Consider the following 23,400-nt stretch of genomic DNA (forward strand, 5'->3'; position numbering starts at 1 on the left):
GCGCCCTCCCTGCCAAGGCCCTCCCCGCTCTGCCTCCAGGGGTGGGGTGAGGGTGACAGGCGGCCGCGCCATTGGCTGGAAGGGAAGTGAGTGACGGGGGGCGGGCGGAGGGCCGTGGGCAGGTCTGAGGGGCAGCGAGCCGGGAGCTCCAGCGCAGGGGGATGCCGGCCGAGCGCCGCCGTGCGCCCCTCTCCAGGTGGTCCGCTCCTGCGCAGGTTCCCCCACGGTCCGCCTGCGCTCCTTCCTACCCCACCTCCCCCTCGCCATCCAGGTGAACGTCAGGTGCGAGCAAGCCCGGGCCTGGATGTGAGGCGCTGCCTCGGGCAGCAGGGCCTCGGGACCCACAAGGCATGGGAAGAGGCTAAGGAAGGATGGAGCGCCCCTACGTTGTGGGCTTTCTCCCCGGTTCCTACCCCGGGCTCAGCTCCGCTCACGCTTTCGCTTATCTGAATTTCCCTTTTCCCGAGGAGTGGAAAAGAGCTAAGTGACAGAACTGTGATGGGTGCAACAAGGCGAGACAGCGGCCAGGCAGGGACGCTTGACTGACACGTCCCTCCTCCTCCCTCACTCGTTCCTTCTTTCTTTCCTTCATTCCCTTCCTCTCTTCCTTCCTTCTTCCCCCTCTTCTTCCTCCCTCCATTCAGACCTTCCTCCAATCCTTTCCTTCCCTCCTTCCCATTATCCCGTGGAAACCGGTGTGAGCGGGCAGCCAGGAACATTTGTTACGTAGACCCACACCCCTAGTTTCCTCAGGTGTGTGTTGTTCTAGTAAGCACTACCCGCCCAGCCTGAGTGACTTATTCAAGACAAACCTTTCCTACACTCTTCTCCTTGTCTTTGCCCCAAGTCTTTTGATTTGGCCTTTTTAGCAGCAAAATTACTGCCCTGTCCCCTCTTGTACTCTCTTCCAATGCTCTCTCACCACACACGTTCTCCATCCCCAGCCAGGGCCCCACCAGAGGAAGAGACGCTGCAGCATCTATGCTACACCACCCCTAACAAAGCTCTGTCCTGCCCTGAGCTCCACTGGGAAGTGACTGCGCTCCAGCCCCCTGCCGGTAGGAGAGCCTACAGAGGGCTGGGACGTGAGGAGGGCTGTGCTCCAAACTCGGGGATACTTATGGAACTCAACAGAGTCCGAAAGACTCATGCACACTCATTCGGATGCGGGACAACTGACCGATACTCCCATGAACTGACACTGCCACATTCTCATACAGAACTGCACTCGCACGTTCCAAAACGCAGTATCTCCCTAAATACACCACTAAGCGTAGCTGGAGCGTCTAGATGCACGCAACCTGCTCAAAGATACCGCGCAAAGCTGGAGTCTTCTTCCCATAGAGCCCATGGCTTTTTCCAACCTCCAATCCTGTCCCCCTAAAATTCTGCAGATTTTCCACTCTGAGATTTTGAGATCTTCCTGTTCAATGGTAATGACAACCATCTGCAGTTATCCTATTATACCCACGTTTCTTTTACATCATCTTACATGTATATTTCTTCATATAGTTTAAATCAGCAAGGCCAATACAATTAATTGCTTAGCGTGTTTCCCAGTGAGTTTTAAAAACCAGAGTTGTTTTGTTCAAAAGGTTCTGTAGGCAGAGCTGGCCTGATGGGTGTGTGACCTTAGAAGGATCCATACCTTGTTTAATGTTCTTCTGTCACAACCTTGATGTTAATTTTCAACACCGTCCTCCGAATTTTCATTTCGCCCTAGGTCCCACGAATTACATAGCCGGCGGCACCTGTAGCTTTTAGCATGACAATGCTACACGTGAGCCGGAAACATAAAACATTTAGACATGAGCTCACATGAACTCATGTTTGTTTAAAAGATGCTCAGAACTGTGGATGGAAATCTTTTTAAAGAATGTTAAACATACTCAGTATTGACTAAGAGCAAAGAAGCTAACCGTGGTGACCCCAAGCAGGAAGGTGCATTGAGCCTTAGGTCAACTAACGGAGGAGAGACATCTAAATACAGGGATTGTCTTCTGAATGTTATCACTTTCATTCAGGAATTACTAAAAACATTTCCAAAAGCTGCAGTGGATCCTTCCCACAGTGTCTGAGTTTTAAAGTTAAGCAAATACCTGGTCTTGATGAAGGCAAGGGTATTATGCATGCCTATATTTTCTTACGGTATCTTTGATTTATAACTCTGCATGTCATATCATGAAATTTATATTCTAGAAAGTGAAATCACAAGGACAAGCGTGCTGAGCTTTTAAATGTTCAAAGGGATCACTGTATTTTTTTAAAAAGCAACGTGTGTTCTGCTTATATGGGTTACCTAAGATATTCATTTCCATGAATAAATGCATTTTATGATGAGCCACAAAAGAACATCTAGTGAGTTGAACAGAAAGCTTAGGATTACACACACAGGGCTGCTTTATTATGCACATGTTAAAATAATACTTGCGGTTATATTGCTTTCTTCTTTGACAATTATCACAGACATCTTCTGTGATTATGCTGGCTTTTTTCATGTTATTTATTTTAATTGCAGTTTAAAGCAACTTTGAAAAGGAAAGCATTCTGGTAAAGTCGGAATAACAGTCAAAATCTACTATTTTATTCTGCTCACATATGCGCAATCAATTACACAGCTGACCCTTTGAATTGGCACAGAAACTCCCTAACTTTTGACATGACTGGGTAAGCCATACCCTACGTTCCTGGAGACCAACCACATGAGAGGGGAACCAGAAGTAGGTATGGGAGGAATGACAGGTAAATGGATGGGTGGGACTCGTCCAGGTGCCTTAGTAAGAACACGCTTAGTATGTTTTTCCTCAAAGCCAAGTTGGACCTCATGGTCTGAATTTGGAGAGGAAATGAACCTCATATTGACTTCAGTGGGACTTAAATAGACAAAACACCCATCTATTAAAGAGAGTAGAAAAGGGCCTTAATTGACTTTTATCTCTATGTATATGAACACAGATGGACCAGAATGTGTGGTCCATCTCAGTCAGGTTACAGAAGAAACACAAAACAAGGCCCCCATTCCCAGTTTCCAAAAAGTTAGCTATGCTCTTCCTTGCAATTGATTTAGGTTATCAGTTTCTTCTCCTTTTTTATACTTTTTTTTTTTTTTCCTTAAGCAGAGAATAAGAGGCCCCTGAGAGGTTTGTTAAAGGTGTACTCCAAGACTCCACGTCCAGAGATTCTACGTAAGCGTATCTGAGGTAAGGCAGCCCTGGAATCTCAGCTTCGAAACAAAGCCTCCTGATCCTATAGCAAGTGAGCCACGGACAGGTTTGAGAGAGAACTGATTTAGAAAACATGTGCCCCATTTAAAATGGAGTGGAAGCTTTGATTTCAGTAGCATCTATGACTTCATTTTGTTTAAAGTACCTTTTTTAGGTATGTGTGTTGATATAGATTGGACATACCTATCTACTTCTTAATAATCATATTGATATATTTTTTCCAAAACATTTAGCCAAGACACTCTTAGAGTCATTTTTGGGGGCCAGCGGCTTGTCTTTTTAAAGGCTTTTCAGCTGCATTCGATAAGGATAAACTGTGAAGGAAGCAAGCACAATCTTTCTCTGGCATTCCCCTCTTGGAAAAGCAAATTGAGAGCTTGCTCTAAAGCTGGAGAAGACCAGTACTTTAATTCGATGGCATTTATGAGTTTTAAACCTAGTGTGGTCCATGGTCACTGGTTTATAGGGGACAGTGAAGTGAGGGCAGGGAACTCACACATGGTGCCCAGTTTCCTTTTAATTGCTTTCACTGGATGATGCAATAACATGCATCTTCTCTCAGAAACTGCAGTTAACATCAGAGAAATTAAAATTAAATTTAAAAAATTAAAAATTAACATCTTGAGAAAAACCAAGAAGTGAGCCATGCTAGAGCCTTGGCCCATACTCACCTCTTCATCTGCATGTGGAGTTGTCAGAATTTGGTAGCCAGACTCTTCCAAATCTCTTCTTCAACTGGGCTTTCCCCCTCCTCCAGACTTAACTCTCGTCTGCTCAGCTTTGAACTGCATGATCCAGGGAACATAGAGAGAGCTCTTAAAAAAAAGAAAAAAAAAAAAAAGTGAAATGGGGAGCTCAGATGCAGTTAAGAACTGCATGTCTAAATATCAGATTTGCATCCTTTGTAATATGATTTCAGGTAAGAATGGGGTGAACCTCTATGGCGCTGTACCAATCTGTTCCCTGATGGCAAATTTAATCATTTACAAATGAAAATTGTAGCATTTTGCACTGGGTCACTGAATATACACTCAACTTTTTAGAAAAGGACGTGCATATCCATTTGCAATTATCTACTTGCTTTTTTCGTCTTGCAATGTAAATATCCTATTTGGAGATAATTTTAGTTTACAAGACATGTTCCTCTTCAGCAAGATTATAAAAATTCGGTTGCAGTATACACAGGTTTAAAGGTATTATTTTTAATTACCTCGATGTTTACTAAGATATTACCAAGAAGTATCAGAAATGTGTTTGCTATTACTTTTGTGTGCTGAAGAATATTGTAATGAAAATTTAAAACTTTTTTTCTGCAAAATATACAAAGAATTGTCAAATATCACAATTTCAAGCTACTACTATGCTTCAAGAATTTGTCTCCTTGCCCTTTTTCCCTTCCCTCCCCCAAAGTCACCATCAATCCATCAATTAGTGTTAAATTTGTTTGGTACCTGTTCTGCAGTCATGCTAAGAGCCTGTTCTAGATTAAGTCATCACTAAAGTTTTATTCTGTCCCTGCAATAATTACTAAAATTTAAATACTTATTAAAAAAATGTATAGGAGTGTGTGCATTTTTATGTTTCAGGGATCAATTGTATGGTGATGGTGATATCCAGCTGTAAATACTTTTACCCTCGCAGCCCCAGGAAATTTTAACTGTAGCTTATTTGAGGGCTTTTGTTGATTTTAGCGTCTTATTGAGCATAACAGCTGCTGCCCATGCAAGGAACACTGGGCTTTTAAAACCCGATGATTTCAAAGAATGCTCAATGTCAGTAGAATTGAACACTTGTCCCAAAGACCAGGCAATTAACTGATTTTACACAAATTTTAATGTTAGCAACACTACCATGAGCAACCAGAAAGAGTTAGGGTTCTCACATTTGATTTTATATATAAGCTGTAGATACTGAAAAACATATAAATAGCCGTAAAAGAAATACTATGTAACAGCCAAATGCGGGACACTAAAATATAAAAAGTAACTTGTGTATTTCAGCTTCTTGACATGACCAAAATATTACCAGTTTGCCCCCAAACATACATTTTGAGAAGCATAAGCGCATTGAAAGAAATGTAAATTATATAATTTTATCCCAAATCTTAAATGAGATAACTTTAACTGAAAACCTCATTTCTCACTTCTGAAGGGCCTGCTATTCACGGGAAATGAATAATAAATTGTGCAGTAAAATTCATATTTAAAATTTTGTAAAATGAGACTTTTTTGGCTTTTTAAAAGGAAGCTCAAATAATCATGCTTTTATTCTGATTTTCATTCCTAAACATGAAAAGAAACCTACACAGGTGCTCCTCAGAAAACTGAAGCTCTATTCTGTTGAAAGACTGAAGTGGGGTTGTTCTTCTTTGATGTTGTTCAGCCCATGGAAATTTCCACTGAGCCATGTAAATACCATAGGTTCGGAGGAGTTTCTGAAAATGAAAAAGGCAACTTTTAGCAGGAAACAGCGCCACACGCTGGCCATCTAAATAAAACGTGACGGCAGTCGACAGAATCCTCTGTTTGATAACCTAATTTGAGGACGTCAACTTTAAGGCATAAATCTGACTGGGATAATCATGCAACGTTCTCAATTAATAGCAACTAGACTAATTCCACTGTGGACTTCAACACAGGAAAGCTTTCCTCCTTAACTACAGTCACACTGAACTAAACTAGGGAAATGAGCACAGCTGTCTTCAAATGAATTTTTTCCCAGCTTTCAAGCACTTCTCAAACTATTCACTACAAAACTAAACGACAAAGGCAGCCTGCGCGTGAATTATATTTGAAGTAGCTCCTGTTCCAGACACCTTTGCAGCTCACGCATTGCTTGCTTGTTAAGATTTCCTAAAATATGAGACTTAGGTGAATAAAATTCAACACCAGGGGAAACTAAAGCAAATAAAGTTGACAGCCTTTATCTTCAGTGTTAGCAAACAGAAAGAAGACCCAGAAACTGCCTTTCATCGCTCACTGGCCACTTTACACAAGATGAACCAACAGTCAAGAGATTAAGATAAACACATTTAAGAATTTGAGGGAAGCATTGTGATACCCTGGGACCAAGGGAATAATAGACTGATGAAAGTAACTAAGGTCGGAATTAATCTTTTTCTCTTCTGAATCTGCAGGGGCTAAAAAAAAAAGTGTCCCCCAGCACCAAAACAAAACAAAAAACAAAAACATTTGGGTTTACTTCCAGGGTTTTCTATAGTGGCTAACAGGAACCAGCTGGGGGACATTCTGCCCTCTGATTGCCTTTGGGTGCTTCCAGGAATCCGAAATCAAAGGTCATTCCCCTCCCTCCTCTCTCCATACAGTTGCTTCTGGACGCCCTCCTGCCCACCCCTCTTCACAGGCTCACACGCCCTCTCACACAACAGGTTGACTTTGAGTTCCAGACAAGGAATGCCAAGCCTACTTTGCTCTGTGTGCTCTGTTTTCTTAGCAATCTGTGCTTCTCTGGGACACAGATGGACAAGAATTGGATATCATAGACGGTAAATGGGGTTCCCCTAGTGTTTAAGTGGGATTCCTAGTGGGAACATCTTTCTTAGGGTCCTTCTGGATGTTGCATCATGTAGAGAAAGTCATTGGTGACAATGCAACAACTTCTCAGCTCAAGAAGAACTTTCAATCCGTTTCTTTTTCTTCTCCTGTAAATAATTAGTAGCTACCCTTTTGGATGATTACAGACCGCAGTCATCCTGGAGAAATTTATGTTCGACATGTTGATATTCATACTGTTCTTCATATGTGAGGACTGAGCTAGGAAAAGTGTTCAGTTGAGAGCAACCGTACCGGCAGACGTGCACCTGGGTCACTGAGACATAGTAAGAGGAGTTAAGTAGAGTCTGGGATCACTGAGATCTGGCTGACTCTGTCACATCAGCAGGATCTCACTAAGTGAATTACTGCTTCCTGGCATTACGAACAATGAAAGAAATGAAAGTGATCTAAGCCCCTTCCTGTTTTCAGAGAATTAGGTGCACATGTTCAATGTTAATCAATGTTAATTTAATACCAAAGACTTTTTACCCTAGATAGAGATTTTTCCCTCCCTGCCAAATAATTAACTGAAATTATAGCTGTAACTGTAAAAATTATAAAGTTATGACTTCATACTTGCCTCTTCAGATGCTAAGGGATTGTGAGACATGATGTAGCTTGAAGACTAGAGGGGTGAAAAATATCAGTTCGGAATCAACCTGGTGTTAAAATCTCAAAAGGAGCAACGAGGGATGTGCCCCCTAGGCAAATTCCTTCCCTTCCATGCGTTCCTGAATCTTCCCATTGCAAAACAGAGATCGTAACAGAAACTACCTCCCAGGATTATTCTGAGGTAGTACTTCGAAAAGATTAGGTACAGACCTTCAGTTAATAATAAGTGCCCAAACTAGACAAGGTACATATAGCATTCACAGTATTAATGAAGGGATTTATAACGTACGTTTTGGTTTTGTTTTTAACTACTCCTTTAGTACAAATTTTATACCAGGGCTTCCAACCTCAGTGCTATTGACATCTGGGGATAATTTGCCGTGGGGAGCGTCCTCTACCACGGGGAGCTGATCTGGCTTCCACCCACTAGATGTCAGTGGTATCCACACGCCACCCCCACACTATCATCTAACAAAACTGTCTCCCGATAGCACCGTGTGTCCCCTCAGTGACACCCAGCTGAGAATCACCGTGTTAGAGCAATACATCTTTAGTTTGGAAGTCAGTTCCCACTGATGGAAAGGTAAAGATGATTTTCAAACGACTTCTGAAATGAACATTAGCTTCCGAACATGAAAATGAAGTCCACTTTCTAAAAGGATTTCTCAAAACAGCTTATTTGACAATATATAAATGATGACAGACTAAAGAGAAAAGCAAATACCCAGGTACAACGACCATCTGCCTCTCCAGAGTGTCCAAGACAAGTGGTCAAACCTCGGATGTTATCCAAAAAGAACTCGCACAGCAGATGTGAACACCAGAGCCGTTTTTCTACACCTGGTCAAACACTCTACCTGATCTTAAACACACCTCTTTAGGTGCCTGCTGCATAAAATTTGATCGTTGGGGAGTTAAATTATACATTCTTTCCTCATTTAACTCTTTACTTTTTCGTCAGCTTTATGGAGGGGAATCTACTAAAACAGAATTAACTTACATAAAATACAATTTGTAAATTTTAAATGAGCAATTTGATTGTTAAGACGTAATTTGCCTTAACAAAGTATGCAGTTGTGTGACCACCAATACGACTGTGATATAGAATATTCCCAGCACCACGAATAGTTCTCTTATGCCCTATTGTACCCATTTCCTGCCCTCGCTCCCAGTCTCTGGCAACCAGTGATCTGATTTGTCCTTCCATTTTTCTCTTTTCCAGAACGTCATATAAACGACAGTATTAAGTGTTGTCTCTGGCTTTTTTTTCACGGAGCATGATGTTTCTAAATTCAGCATGTTTGACGCAGAAATAGTTTATTCCTGTTACTATGTGAGGTTCTGAAAGTATGAGGTGGGGATTCAGGAACCGCATAAGAATTACCTGAAATTATTGAGACCTGAAACAAATGGAAATTCATCAGGCCACACCCTTCTCTCTGCTTCCCAGCATGCAATTTGGCTGATTTAATGCAGCAACCCTGGTTACAGCTGCCTGCAGGGGGCGGCAAAGGGCTGGGATGCAGCACCAACATTTGCCCCCAGAGTCAGAGATGTGGAACTGGGGCCGGAAGCTCAGTCCCAGGTGAGAGAGCTTCCAGCTCAAAGCTTCAGCTTTACCCTCCAGCAAAACCTGAATTAGGCCCGGGGAAGTGAGGAAGTCCTCAAACCATCATCTGACATGAGAGAACAAATCAGAGGTTAGATCAAAGATAAATCCAGAACTAGAGACTAGAGAAGCATTTCTTAAATAAAACACACAATGCATTCACTTTTTTTAAAAAAAGATATATTCAGTTATATTAAAAATTAAGACATAGTGTTCATCAAAAACATCTTAAAGAAAGAAAAGAGACTCATTACAAAGTGGAAGAAAAATATTTTCACCACTGACAAAATATTAGAGTGAAGACCAGGGAGTGAATTCCTACAAATCAATAAAAACAGCATAAACAGACCAAAAGAAAAATAAGCAACAGTTATGAACAAGCACGGGCAGATGAGGAAACACATATTTCTAAAAGACAGATGAAGGCGTGTTTGGCATCACTGATGATCAGGAAAACAAATATCTAAAATAAGACCACAGCAGATGTGATTTTACACCCTTTCTCTAGGGTACAACTGAAAGTCCGACCATGCTACCTCTCAGAGAGTAGGTGGCTCCAAGAAACTTTTATTCATTGCTGGTGGGGCTGTAAACTGATGCAATTACTCAGGAAAAGGGCCAGACATCACCTGTAAACAACCAACCACTCACACAGCTGATGATCCCTCAATTACACTCCTGGGCAACCCAAGAGAAGCTATTGCATGTGTATTGCAAAAACCACAGACAAGCAAGTTTTTATAATAGCACAGCTCAGATTAGCAAGACCTTGAAACCAACAAAATGTCTATCACTGGAAGAGCAGATGCATACACATAATGAAGTCGTATACAGCTATCAAAACAAATTAATTACGGAGATGTACATGTTAAAGATCAACCTTAAAAACTAAAAACAACTTGGCAGTGAAAAACACTGCCAAGAGATTAGTATGGCAAGATATCCTTTTCATAAAGTTAAAGATAAGTAGAATCAAATTAATTAGTAAGCAGACAAATGCAATAAATCTACATTAAAAAGAAAGAAACAGGGATAGTTGACCTAGATTGCAGGGTTATGGTGAAGAAAGCAAGAGGGTTGGTTGATTGTAAAAGACCTGGCTTTTGTTGTTGGTAATGGGATTTTCTGGTGTCCATTACACTCTTAACAATAACTAATTAAATAGCTAGTTGAATATGTAAAAAGGGCCATAGCTGGAAAATGGTGAAAATGTCTGGACCAGGAATTATAATTCATCCAACTCCATGTTCCTGAAATTTAATTTTAAAATATAATGGGGGACACTTCCCTGGTGGCTCAGTGGTTGAGAATCTGCCTGCTGATGCAGGGGACACGGGTTTGAGCCCTGGTCCGGGAAGATCCCACATGCCGCAGAGCAACTAAGCCCGTGTGCCACAACTACTGAGCCTGTGCTCTAGAGCCCGTGAGCCACAACTACTGAAGTCCACATGCCACAACTACTGAAGCCTGTGCGCCTAGAGCCTGTGCTCCACAACAACAGAAGCCACCGCAATGAGAAGCCCGCACACCGCAACAAAGAGTAGCCCCTGCTTGTGCGCACAGCAACAAAAATCCAATGCAGCCATAAATAAATAAATAGATAAACAAATAAATTTATATATATATATATATATATATATATATATATAAAATGAAGTAAAATTAACAGTACCAGATACTACATGTTTATTTAAGCAGCAATTCAGGGCCCAGGTCTTCTAGAGCAATATTAAATGTATTCTTGTTGAAAGAAGAGTCAAAAAGCAATTCTTTTTTTTTCTGAGTACAAAGCCAGAGAAGAATAAGTCTTAGTAGTCGAAAGTTATTCTTGGGAACAATAAGGAACAAAAAGGTAGCGTTCAAATGACTGAAGAATGTTGACCTTGAGAATGCAATAGCTCCAGACTCTGTAGACCTGTTTCGTGTCCCTAGGAAGACAATATGTGACTGTGAGAAAAATGAGAAGGTAAAAAGTACAAGACAGGGAACTGACTCACTGGGAGACTATGAGAACTGCGGGGTTTAAACAACCACCGCCCATGGCATGGTCTCCTGTGCACCTCCTGCCTGCCCACTGATAGGGGACGCCTTGTTTCTCAGCTCTTCACTCTCCTAACAGAAAATTTTAAGGCTCATCATCACACAGATGATATTCAAAACCACGGGCTGAATGAGGTCACATAGGGAGCAAGTATGGATACATGTAAAAGGGCAGAGCTACAAGGATTAAAGACCATCACAAACCAGGAGAATAGTTCCTACTATAATAAAGCCTCCCCTAGACTCATGGATTGGTGATGTCTGGAAAACCCAGACCTGTAATCTGGGGAAGGTCTCAAGTAATGTAATATTAGGAAAAGATATGTTCCTGATTATATCTATATCAGATATAACCTAACCTAAACTAAATCTTTCTATCAGCCATTTGAGGGTTTTCTGTTACTATGATATTACTGAATTGTTTTCTCCATGTTTGTTAGACTTAACTATCTTTTTGATTACTTGAGTGAGTTTTAGGAAAGACTCTCTTCAAACATGATCTTTTTCATGCTCGTGGGAAACCATTTATTAATATGATAAAGGAACTGTGATGGTTAATTTCACGTGTCGATTTGACTAGGCTAAGCGATGCCCAGATGGCTGGCAAAATGTTATCTCTGGGTGTGTCTGAGAGGGTGTCTTTGGAAGACATGAGCGCATGAACCAGTAGACTGAATAAAGATGGCCCTCACCAATGCAGGTGGCCACCATGCAATCCACTGAGGGCCTGATGAGAACAGAAGGGCAAGGGAGGGGCGTTTCCTCTCTCTCTGCTTCTTCCTCTGCTTCTGCTCACACACATCCACATTCCTGGTTCTTGGGCTTTCAGATTCGGACCAGGACCTACGCCATCTGCCCCAGAATGCTCAGGTCTTGGTACTGAGACCTAATTGCACCACTGACCTTCCTGGTTTTCCAGATAGCAGATGACAGATGGTGGGACTCCTTGGACTCCATAACCACATGAGCCAATTCCTATAATAAATCTCTATCTCTTCTATCTATCTATCTATCTATCTATCTATCTATCTATCTATCTATCTATGTATCTATCTGCCTAGCTAGCTCGCTCTATCTAGCATATCTATCTATCTACAGTATCATCTAGTTATCCATGTATCTAATCTATTTATCTATCATCTGTTTGTCTATCTATTTATCTACCTACCTACCTATCTTCTATTGGTTCTGTTTCTTTGGAGAATCCTAATACATGAAAGTCTGCTTCTATTTCTAACCTCATAAGTAACTCTGGAAAAGTCTTGGGAGTTGAAGAGAAAGAAAAACAAAAACACAACACTTGCACACTAGCATAAACTTAGTTAAAAGGAAAGTAAATAAACTAATAATCCAACCCAAAACTAAAATGTTTCAATCCAAACCACAATTATTCTAAAAGTTATTTTAAAGTTATCAATCCATAGGTATTGTATGTCCCAGTTTTTATTTATAGAGAAATTATAATGGTCTTATATTTGGACTTGCAGCCTAGCACACTAATAGCATAAAATACTCTATAACTTTTATTATTATTACTATTATTTTGCATCTCCAATAAGTCACTGAAATGTTCACTAAAAAAAAATGGACTTAGAAGTTAAGCGTTGCTACCAACATGTCAAGACAAAGAAGTAAATATTTTTATCCTATTCCAGATCTATCTTTACAAGACTGGAAACATTTTTAATGCACATTTTTCCATATCTAAGTGAAAGAAAATCCTTTTACAAAATATAAGAAGCACATAAGAAGCCACGGAGTAACGGTAGCTATTATATTCTCATTTAAGCTGGAGAGCTGTATCATTTTATTTGTAGATATTTTAAACACAGATAAGGTAAATCAACTCTGGTGGTTTTAATTTCCTGTGTTGCATCATTTAAATCAGTGCTGCTCAATGCTTGTGACCATGAGTAATTTAAAAATGCAGATGCCCAACTCAAGGCCCCAACTCAAGACATCTCCATTTAATGGTCTGGGGTGGCTTAGGTATCAGTAATTTTTAAGGCATTTAGGTGATTTTCATGCCACCAGAGCTGAGAATCAAGAAGAATTTTTGTCCCTGAATTCAAATGAGAGATTTGAGAAAAATTATGAGAATTTGATGAAGATGGTAGGAAACTCATGATTTCTCAACATCAGCACTATTAACACTTTGAACAGGAGCCTTCTTTGCTGCGAGGTCTGTCCTGGGCACTGTAGGATGGTGAGTGGCATCTCTGGCCTCCACCCACTGGATGCCGGTAGCACCCTCTCCCCAGTGTGACAACCGAAGGGGTCTCCAGACGCTGCCACGTGCCTCTGGGGGACAATCTTGCTCCCTTTCCTAGGTTGAGAACCACCAATGTGACTAATTCCTACATCAAGGATATCCAAGCAGTACTTCTAGGAAAAATGAAACAAATAAACAAATGTGTCCTTCAATTAAAACAACAATGTATAACCATTGAAAAGAAAAAAAAGGATACACAATATTTCAAAATGAAGTTCTGAATGTTTTGAATTAGAAATGAACCATATAAAAGCTTTCCGTTTCTTATATGGTTTCGCTTCTGGATCCCCACCCCTACCCCGCCTTCACTCCATTCCCTCTCCAAATTGCCTCAGTGGAACTTCTTGGGAAGATAAAAGCCTCTCCTTTTCTCTCTCTCCCTCTCCCTAACTACTGGAAGGTTGTAACGAGCTCCCCCTTCCACAGCCTCACTTCCAGCTACGGGCTCCACAGCTCCATCCCCACAGGCTGCACTTGGCTGGCCTCTTGCCCTGAATCAGAGACCAGAAGCAGCCCGGGACACAAGAGCATGCATTCACCGGCTCTCCTTCTCCTTTCCTCCGCCTGGCAGGAGAGGGGTACAGTTAAATCAGTTTCTGTTTCTCATTTGCTCTCCTCCCTCCGCCTCATGATTTTAACATGATTAGTTTTATATTTTACTTGTCCAGCAACAAGTTAAATAATATCCATTCATTCAGTGACTCTGAGCCTCTCACTACGTTTCAAGCACTGTTCCAGACACTGTCGCAATAATAGACAAAATAAAGTCTCCACCCTCTGGAGGTTACATATTCATAGGTGGAGATGTTTACACCACTCTAGACAATGATATTCAGTCCCACAGTTTGCATTTCCTTATCGAATGAGCTTCTCTTTTCAACAAATATTCAACCATTCAACTTTTCTAGTTCCAAAGAATGCTAAGAATGAGGTATTTTTAAAATGTTGAACTTGCCTACCCAGCTACCTGAAGGCAAGTGAAGGCTGTTACTGGTCTGCTGGGATCATTTTGTAACCAGCCAGCAAATTGCACTTGGTCTTGAGGTGTCTGACAAGCATTACTGACACTGTGTTGAGTAAGTTCAAAAGCAATGAACGCTCTGACAGCAAGCAGGGGAGGGCACCTTGAAGAGCCCGGATGGGGAGCTGCAGGGCCAAGGTCACCCATCACCAGGTAGCACTGGGGACCATCTGGGTGGTGCAGCTTTACTGCAATCAGTCTCAGCAGAGAAGGGGCCCTGGTTGGGGTCACCTGCGCTGGTGACCACGGGGTTTAATCACAGCTGTCAGGTCTGGAGTGGTCTAAACGGCAACCCCCGGAGGATCAGTAAAATAAAACAGGGTTCATCCAGTCGAGAGTTGCTCAGCGCTGTGAGAATGGCCTCGCGTGCCGTCCACCTCTGGACCTGCCTCGCTGGTGCTGAGGGCGGACGGCCACTGCAGACCGGTGGACACTGCTGGGTTTCATCTCAGCCAAACCACTGGTGAACCAGAGCCCGGCACTTAGGGGAAACTCTGGGAACCAAGGGCTTTGCCTCAGGTGATGAGAGTGGGAGCGAGAGTTCCCGCCAAGGGGTCGCAGCCACGGTGGGAAGCCGCGGTGCCTCCCTGAATGCCCCGTTCACACTGGGCAAGCGAGGCGGCTTGCTGGGCCCTTCCCACGTCCTTAGTCACTGAGTCAGAGGTGACGCGCCCTGAAACGCGGCTATCAGGTGGGAGACTCACAAAACCTCTGCGGATCCCGTGTTGAGCGCTGACAGGAGCCCAGCAGCACGCTGACAGCCGCTCCTCAAAGGGGAGAGCTGGAGATTTCTCCCACTGTTGGTGTCATCTGCTGGGCATGGAGAACCAGCGTGTGCAGCACCAATGGTTCACAAAACCCAGCAGAAGTGAACGATGGCCATGACAACGTTCAGGGAAGATGACTGTCTCCCACCTGCCGTCTGGCCACCGGTGACCGTGAGACACTGTGACTGTGCTGGGAGCCCCACCTCAATTTCAGAGAGGTTAATAGGTGTAAAAATAGATGTTCTTGAATCTGTGAACTAGGGGGCAGTGTCCTGCTTATAGCTTGGTTGTGAGGCTTAAATGCACTAATCTTCATTCCGTGCACACAAGCATGGGACGTCACAGGACACACTCAGTGTCATTCTCATTTAAACCATGCACTACTTGCCTGCTTTCTTCTCTGGGACAGCTGAATTTGTCTCCACCCTGGTACCTTCCATGAAGACAGAAGAGAATATAAGAAAGGAACCCACATTTGTCATATGATGTTAAAATCCTTTATAGGATGAAAAATGGAATGAAGATCTCTGTAAAATAAAGCTATACTCTTTCCCTGCCGCCGCGGAGCCGCGTGGAGGCGGAGGCGCGGGTGCACTCAAGATTCGGCTCCACCCGTAACCCACCGCCATGGCCGAGGAAGGCATTGCTGCTGGAGGTGTAATGGACGTTAATACTGCTCTGCAAGAGGTGCTGAAGACCGCCCTCATCCACGATGGCCTAGCACGTGGAATTCGCGAAGCTGCCAAAGCCTTAGACAAGCGCCAAGCCCATCTCTGTGTGCTTGCATCCAACTGTGACGAGCCAATGTATGTCAAGCTGGTGGAGGCCCTTTGTGCTGAGCACCAGATCAACCTGATTAAGGTTGATGACAACAAGAAACTAGGGGAATGGGTAGGCCTCTGTAAAATTGACAGAGAGGGAAAACCCCGTAAAGTGGTTGGCTGCAGCTGTGTGGTGGTCAAGGACTACGGCAAAGAGTCTCAGGCCAAGGATGTCATCGAGGAGTACTTCAAATGCAAGAAATGATCAAATAAAAAAACTGGGCTCTCGTTCCTCAAAAAAATAAAAAATAAAAAATAAAAAAAAATAAAAAAAAATAAAAAAAAAATAAAGCTATAAAAATGAATTAAGAGGGTAATTCTTTTCAAAAACCTTAACCCGATGCCGTGATTTCTAATATGGTGCTCGAACACACCTCAACTCTACTTGTAGTCAGTATGACTACAACTGCCACCCTGGTTATAACTTGGCTGCATTTTCTCTCTATATTCTAAATGTGTGTGGCCATTATTTATTTCCAATCTCACAAGATTTCTAGAAGATAGTTTAAAAGCAATTATGGAACCATCCTCCCAGACTTTGCAATTACACTGACTGACTGTATTGATTTTTATTTTTCATGCTAAATGACTAGTCTAGTAACTGTGAGATTTAAGTGAAAAAGAAATTGTTGGTTCAAAATAATGTAATGAAACTTGGGACATAAAGGTGCTGGTAGATGATTATTAGCTGGGTTTCCAAGCCTAGCATGAACATTAAGTTGATGTACTAGGAATGAATAAAAGAAAATGTGTGGCACTTTTTATGATGCTATTATAATGTCGATGCTTATAGATGCAAAATGTGAGATCTGTATTTATATCTATTTATGAAGCACTGGTAAATGGCTTAAAACATTCTGAGTTTTGTGACTGTTACCTATCTCGCTGTATTAAAAATCTCTGCCCTTATAGAGCTATTCACTATTTCTGTCACTGTATATTGGTAGGACATTTTAACAAAAATTTAGAAAATGTGGTTTTCCTGCTCTACATCTTGTATTCCCTAAGAACAACCAATTAGTTGAATATCTCTTCTAAATATATACTTAAAGTTTATGTGCTTTATTTGCATAATGTTCATAAACAGTCAAATTAAGAGGTCACTGGAACTTTATGAAAATATTAGAGAACAGTAAACTATTAATTGGAGGTTTCACAAATCTTAGCATTTTCTAGTGGGTTCAGCGCCTTCTATTTGACTTGATATGTGTTAAGAAAGAAATCCTACCCAAAGTAATCTACAGATTCAATGCAATCCCTATCAAATTACCAATGTCATTTTTCACAGAATTAGAACAAATAATTTGTATGGAAACACAAAAAACCCCAAATAGCCAAAGCAACCTTGAGAAAGAAAATCAGAGGTGGAGGAATCAGGCTCAGACTATACTACAAAGCTACAGTCATCAAAACAGTATGGTACTGGCACAAAAACAGAATTATAGATCAATGGTACAGGATAGAAAGTCCAGAGATAAACCCACACACCTATGGTCACCTAATCTATGACAAAGGAGGCAAGAATATACAATGGAGAAAAGACAGTCTCTTTAATAAGTGAGGCTTGGAAAACTGGACAGCTACATGTAAAAGAATGAAACTAGAACATTCTCTAACATCATACACAAAAGTAAACTCAAAATGGATTAAAGACCTAAGTGTAAGACTGGATACCATTAAACTCCTAGAGGAAAGCATAGGCAGGACACTCTCTGACATAAATTGCGTCAAGATCTTTTTTGATCCACCTCCTAGAGTAATGAAAATAAAAACAAAAATAAACCAATGGGACCTAATTAAACTTAAAAGCTTTTGTACAGCAAAGGAAACCATAAATAAAATGAAAACACAACCAACAGAATGGGAGAAAATATCTGCAAACAAAGCAACCAACAAGGGATTAATCTCCAAAATATACAAACAGTTCATGCAGCTCAATATCCAAAACACGACCCAATCAAAAAATAGGCAGAAGATCTAAATAGGCATTTCTCCAAAGCATACAGATGGCCAAAAAGCACGTGAAAAGATGCTCAATATCCCTAATTATTAGAGAAATGCAAATCAAAACTACAATTAGGTACCACCTCACACTGGTCAGAACGGCTATCATCAAAAAATCTACAAACAATAAATGCTGGAGAGGGTGTGGAGAAAAGGGAACCCTCCTGCACTGTTGGTGGGAATGTAAACTGGTACAGCCATTATGGAGAACGGTATGGAGATTCCTTAAAAAACTAAAAATAGAGCTACCATATGACCCAGCAATCCCACTCCTGGGCATATATCCGGAGAAAAGCATAATTCGAAAAAATACATGTACTACAATGTTCATTGCAGCACTATTTACAATAACCAGGACATGGAAGCAACCTCAATGTCCATCGACGGAGGAATGGATAAAGAAGATGTGGTACATATATACAATGGAATGTTACTCAGCCATAAAAAAGAATGAAATAATGCCATTTGCAGTGACATGGATGGACCTAGAGACTGTCATACTGAGTGAAGTAAGTCAGACAAAGACAAATATCATATGATATTGCTTATATGTGGCATCTAAAAAAATGGTACAAATGAACCTATTTACAAAACAGAAATAGAATCACAGATGTAGAAAACAAACTTATGGTTACCAAGTGAGAAGGGGGGGAGGGATAAACTGGGAGATTGGGATTGACATATACACACTACTATATATAAAATAGATAACTGATAAGGACCTACTGTATATCACAGGGAACTCTACTCAGTACTCTGTAATGACCTATATGGGAATATAATCTTAAAAAGGGTGGATATATGTATGTGTATAACTGATTCACTTTGCTGTATAACTGATTCACTTTGCTGTGCAGAAACTAACACCACATTGTAAATCAACTATACTCCAATAAAAATTAATTAAAAAAATAAGAAAGAAATCCTAAGTTGTTTCAATGTCTGGTACTTTGGTACTTTAGGGTTATTGTTTAATATTAACTATGCTGCAAAGGAAATATTATTTGAGTATTCAGATGAGGAAATGAAGGTTCCCAGAAGTTAAGCAATTGCCCAATCCCAGTGGGTAAGTGTGGAACTGTTATCCAAACCCAGGTCCAGGTACTCCAAATTCCACACGTTTTGTAATAGACCATCCTTCCAGACACCAAAAATGCAGAAAAGGATTTAATAGAAGGAAGAAAGTAATTGGGAGGCAGAATAAATGCACCCATGGCTTCATCTGTAATAACCTGAAGTTAAAGGCTAGCATTAAAATCTTACACAGAAGTCAAAGATTTGTAAGTAAAAAGTAAACACCAAGAAGAATGATATTATTTCAGTAAACTGCTCAAAAGACTCACTGTAGTCCAGAGATTAAGTGAACCTACAGGTCAAGTTGGGGATGGTGGTGGCGGGTACTGAACGGCTCAAAATGTCCAGAAGCATGGGTCCCTGGACACACGGACGGCCAGAGTACCTGGCCACAATCTCTTACATGGAGCAGAGGTCAGGAAATTTTACGGGTGGCCCAAGACTCTAAAACAAGGCCAGCTAATTAGAGCCCAGGAGCCAAATCCCGCTTGCCTTCTGTTTCTATAAATAAAGTTTTATTGGAACAAAAAATGAGCCACTTCCACTCATTTGCATACTATCTATGGCTGCTTTCACACTACACGGACCGAGGTGAGTAGTTGTAACAGAAACCTTATGATGTACCAAGCTTAGAAGATGGACTACCTGACCTTTATGGAAGAAGTCTGCCCACCCCTAGTATAAAGCAGAGGCCAAGTGTTGGGCAAATGGCATTCTCAATGTGATGGAACCACGTGGCTTGCCTCCTGCCTGTGCACTCTTGCCTGAGTCTTGCCAACGATATTGTGTTACACAGCTCTGACACACCTATTTCACATCTGACCTCTGTTAGCACCTCCTCTGACACTGCTCTTTTCTGTTCACTACTTCGATAGCTGTCGAGGGTAATATTGAGTTCACTACTTCGATAGCTGTCGAGGGGGTCTTCGCCTTCGCGTCTGCCCTTCCCACTACTGACCAATGTCAGCAGACTGAGCCCTCAAAGCACAAAGTAGATGATGTAGCTCTCCTCCTCCCCACCCCCCATGGTTCCCCATCACTTGTAGATTAAACCCAATCTCTTTTCCTGTCCTCCAGCCCTTCCTGGTTTGCCCGGGCTCCCTCTTGTGTCCTCTCCTTGTTCTGTCCACTCCAGCCCCAGTGCATATCTTGCTGTACTTCAAGCTTGTTCCTTCCTCAGAAGATGAGCAAATGTTTCCCAGAGCCAAAGACATTTTTACACCCAATCAGCCCTTCATCCTCCAGCACCCGCGCAAGTGTCACCACCGCATTCTTTGCCGCAAGGAAAATAATTCCACAAATTCCAGCAGAAATACCCCTAGTCTTTCTGAGAACTGCATTTTGAATGTCATTAAACAAGAAATGACAAATTTCCTCAAAATTCTCAATACATAAAACATGGTACATAAGTTGATTTTTATTTCCCTATCATCACTTTAACCAAAAAAATTTGTAAAATGGCTTGTAATAAGCCAAGAAAAATATGTTTTTGTCAACTTCTGATTTCTCCATCTCTAGTCACATATATACTCTCAAGCCCCAATCACTCACTGGACACTGCTTCATTTTTCTTCCTGACACTTATCTCTGCCTGAAATCGTATTCTGTATTTGTACATTTATTTATTTTATTGTTTGCTCTTTATCTCTAATTAGAGTAGAATCTCCATGAAAGCACTTTTTTTTTTTCTATCAAATTTGCCACTCTTGACACACAACAAGAACTCAATATTTATCGAATATTGGGTGAGTTGTCCAGGTTTACAGATAAAATATTACTTGATAATACACAGATCCTGTTGTTATGCTGACATAATTTACATCCTTTGGACCAAATTGAAGGGATGATTCTACTTTACAGCTGCCCATACCTCTCCCCGTGGTGTGTGATCTGCTGCCCCCTTCCCTTTCTGACCTTTTCTGAAACTGCCCTTTCCTTCCTCCCTCCCTCTCTCCCCCCTTCCTCCCTTCCTTCCTTCCTTCCTTCCTCCCTCCCTCCCTCTCTCTCTTTCTCTCACTCTCTCTTTCTTTCTTTGTGATTCTGGAACATTTCTGGCCTGCTTTCTTTTGAGGTCTTTGTCCTTGCAGTGTCCTCTGCCTGAAATACACCAGGGGAAAGAATTTCACATAAGCGACACTTGCCTCTGTCCAGTCTTTGCTCAGAGGCAAGCTTGTCAGTTCAGCACACCCTGCCCTTCACGTCTAAGACTGGGAACTGCCTCCACCCCAGTCCTCTTGACCCCCTTCCTCTGCTGCACTTGTTTTCCCCTGTGACACTCACCACCCTTTTAAAGTCTAAAAAATGCAGCGTAAAATTATCATTATGTAAACTATAATAATAATGTGCAATGTAATTATGAACGATATAAAATGCTTATTGTTTATCATGTCTCCCTAAAAGGTAAGCTTCAAGAAGGCTCAAGTCTTTGTCAATTTGCTCCATTTCTTGTACCTGTCTGTGTGGGCTGCTATATAAACATACCCTAGCCTGGGAGGCGTAAACAACAAGCATTTGTTTCTCACCGTCTGGAGACTGGAAGTCCAAGATCAAGTGCAGGCAGATTCAGTGTCTGGTGAGGGCCCGCGTCTCGGGTCATGGATAGCTGCGTTCTCAATATAACTTCACATGGTGGCGGGTTGCGGGAGCTCTCTGGGGTCTCTTTTACGAGGGAGCTAATCCATTCACGAGGGCTCCACCCTATGACCTCATCACTCCCAAAGGCTCCACCTCCTAATACCGTCACGTTGGGCAACAGCATTTCAACAGCAGAATTTGGCAGCGGGAGGGGGCACAAACATTCTGTGTATTGCACTGTCGTCCCTTCCTGGTACTGGGGCTGCTCACCCCAGGCTGGTCCCCAGGCTCTCCAGGGAGCAGGCTTCCAGTTGGGATTGCCCAATGGGCGGTGCGTCTGGGCTGCTGTGTCTTTTAACAGATTCCAGCGCCTCCAGTTTCCAGCAGGCGGTGCTGGCCCTGGGTTTGGAAATCATTGTTTCCGTCCTGCATTCCATCCCGAGGGGGCTTACTGTTTTTGGAGGCTGTGCTCTGCTTTGCCTTCCCATCCCAGGTTGGCTGTTTAGTTCTTCCATCCCCTGCCATCACCTTCCTGAATTCAGTGCCCTCTGTTTTAAATACTCAGAGTAGTGTCCGATTTCCTGGTAGACCTTGAAATACACATTTACCTTCCTTGTGTTTAACGCCTTCTTGGAGGTCAGGTAGGAGGAAGTGAAGCAAGGCAGTGGCCAGTGAGACACTCATGACTCACCACAGAGTAAAACCAAGTGACTTAGCCTCTCAGCAGGTTTAGCAGATAAGCTCCGGTGTAACGTTTCCTCCACTATCACAGGAGAGATGCGCCATAAATCACCACTGTAGACGAGAGCTATAATCCGATGTACAGTAGAATCACAGGCATATACGGCAAAGTCATTCATCATGAGGCCTTAATTACATGAGGAGACGCATTAAATTTATCTCTGTGCCCTCATCGTCTGCTGCGCTTTCCACATTACAGTATAAGATAGCACAAGAATTCTGTCACCCCATGAGCGTCTGAATGAAGACAAATCCCTCGAGTCTGCAGCATGAAATTGCTGAGGGCAAACGTTTGTGCTCAGCATGGGAATGCATGGGACCCGCGAGAGGAAGGCCTTTCTGGTGGACCTCGGGGCACCTGGCAGGCCAAACCCCCAGTAAACACAGCTGTGGTCACTGCCTTCTCCTCAGTCTCTGGACATCTTGGAACAGGCCACAGTGACTGACTGATATTCAGGATGGAGAGAGAAATACTCAGAACTCAGACCTGTATGGGGGAGGTCATCCCCATGGGCTCGCACGCACGTTTCAGGGCACTGACGTGTCATGGACAAACCCTGAAATAGATGCAGGACGCAGAACAGGAGATGGGGCTGGGGGGAGGACAGAAGACAGAGGAATTATTTTATCCTGTCATCCAGGGTGTTATCGCCAGGCCTGAATGAGTAGCCCAGAAAGATAAGGAAGATTCACTGAGTTCTGGTCCCCGTTTCGCCAGCACATAGCCCCGTGCAATCTTAAACACCCCCGTAGCCAAGCGTGGCTCCAGACATTCCTTGGGGAGTTACTACTGCAAGCTTCTGATAGATCCGAGGGGACCGGGCTGTGGACCGTGGAGGCACAGATGCCCCCCGCCGACACTGAGCAATCCTCTGTAGGAAACGCCTCCGCGGTGGTGTCCTGGCACCTCGTGTGTGCTGCACAGGCCGCCCGTGCAAAGGCTGACCACACTCCGACCCACGTCTTGGTGGAAGATCCTGCAATTCCTTCGGGAGCTGATGGAGAGAAGCCTGGGGAGCAGCTGCTACGAGGCACGTTCCCAGCCCTTCCCCCCACCGAGGCTCACTGCTCCATGTCCCTAGTTTCA

At 42.5% G+C, this 23,400-nt stretch overlaps 2 protein-coding genes across 4 annotated transcripts in view; one reads left to right on the forward strand and one right to left on the reverse strand.

Moving 5' to 3' along the window:
• Positions 1 to 3,903: 3,903 nt before the first annotated feature.
• LOC309619943 (uncharacterized protein) overlaps positions 3,904 to 23,400 on the reverse strand; it is a 471,150-nt gene continuing 451,653 nt past the window's right edge. For 2 of the 3 annotated variants that reach the window (XR_014239276.1, XR_014239277.1), the window contains exon 3: positions 3,904 to 4,039. Coding sequence is in view for 1 of the 3 variants with exons in the window: in XM_082375945.1 (XP_082232071.1) it covers positions 5,556 to 5,658 (103 nt within the window). In the remaining 2 variants the exon portion in view is untranslated. Of the gene's footprint in view, positions 4,040 to 5,528; positions 5,659 to 23,400 lie in introns of all 3 variants that reach the window. The other variant, XM_082375945.1, reaches the window with a different exon arrangement.
• LOC309619947 (small ribosomal subunit protein eS12) lies at positions 15,637 to 16,148 on the forward strand. The gene has a single exon (XM_082375949.1). It carries the CDS (start codon positions 15,727 to 15,729, stop codon positions 16,123 to 16,125), a length of 399 nt encoding a protein of 132 aa, XP_082232075.1. The 5' UTR covers positions 15,637 to 15,726; the 3' UTR covers positions 16,126 to 16,148.

The sequence above is a fragment of the Balaenoptera borealis genome (genome assembly GCF_965194805.1).
Source record: "Balaenoptera borealis genome assembly, chromosome: X".
Classification (NCBI taxonomy): domain Eukaryota; kingdom Metazoa; phylum Chordata; class Mammalia; order Artiodactyla; family Balaenopteridae; genus Balaenoptera; species Balaenoptera borealis.

Excerpts from the sequence above, each read along its gene's own strand:
- LOC309619947 (XM_082375949.1), top strand. The coding sequence starts at position 15,727 with ATGGCCGAGGAAGGCATTGCTGCTGGAGGTGTAATGGACGTTAATACT.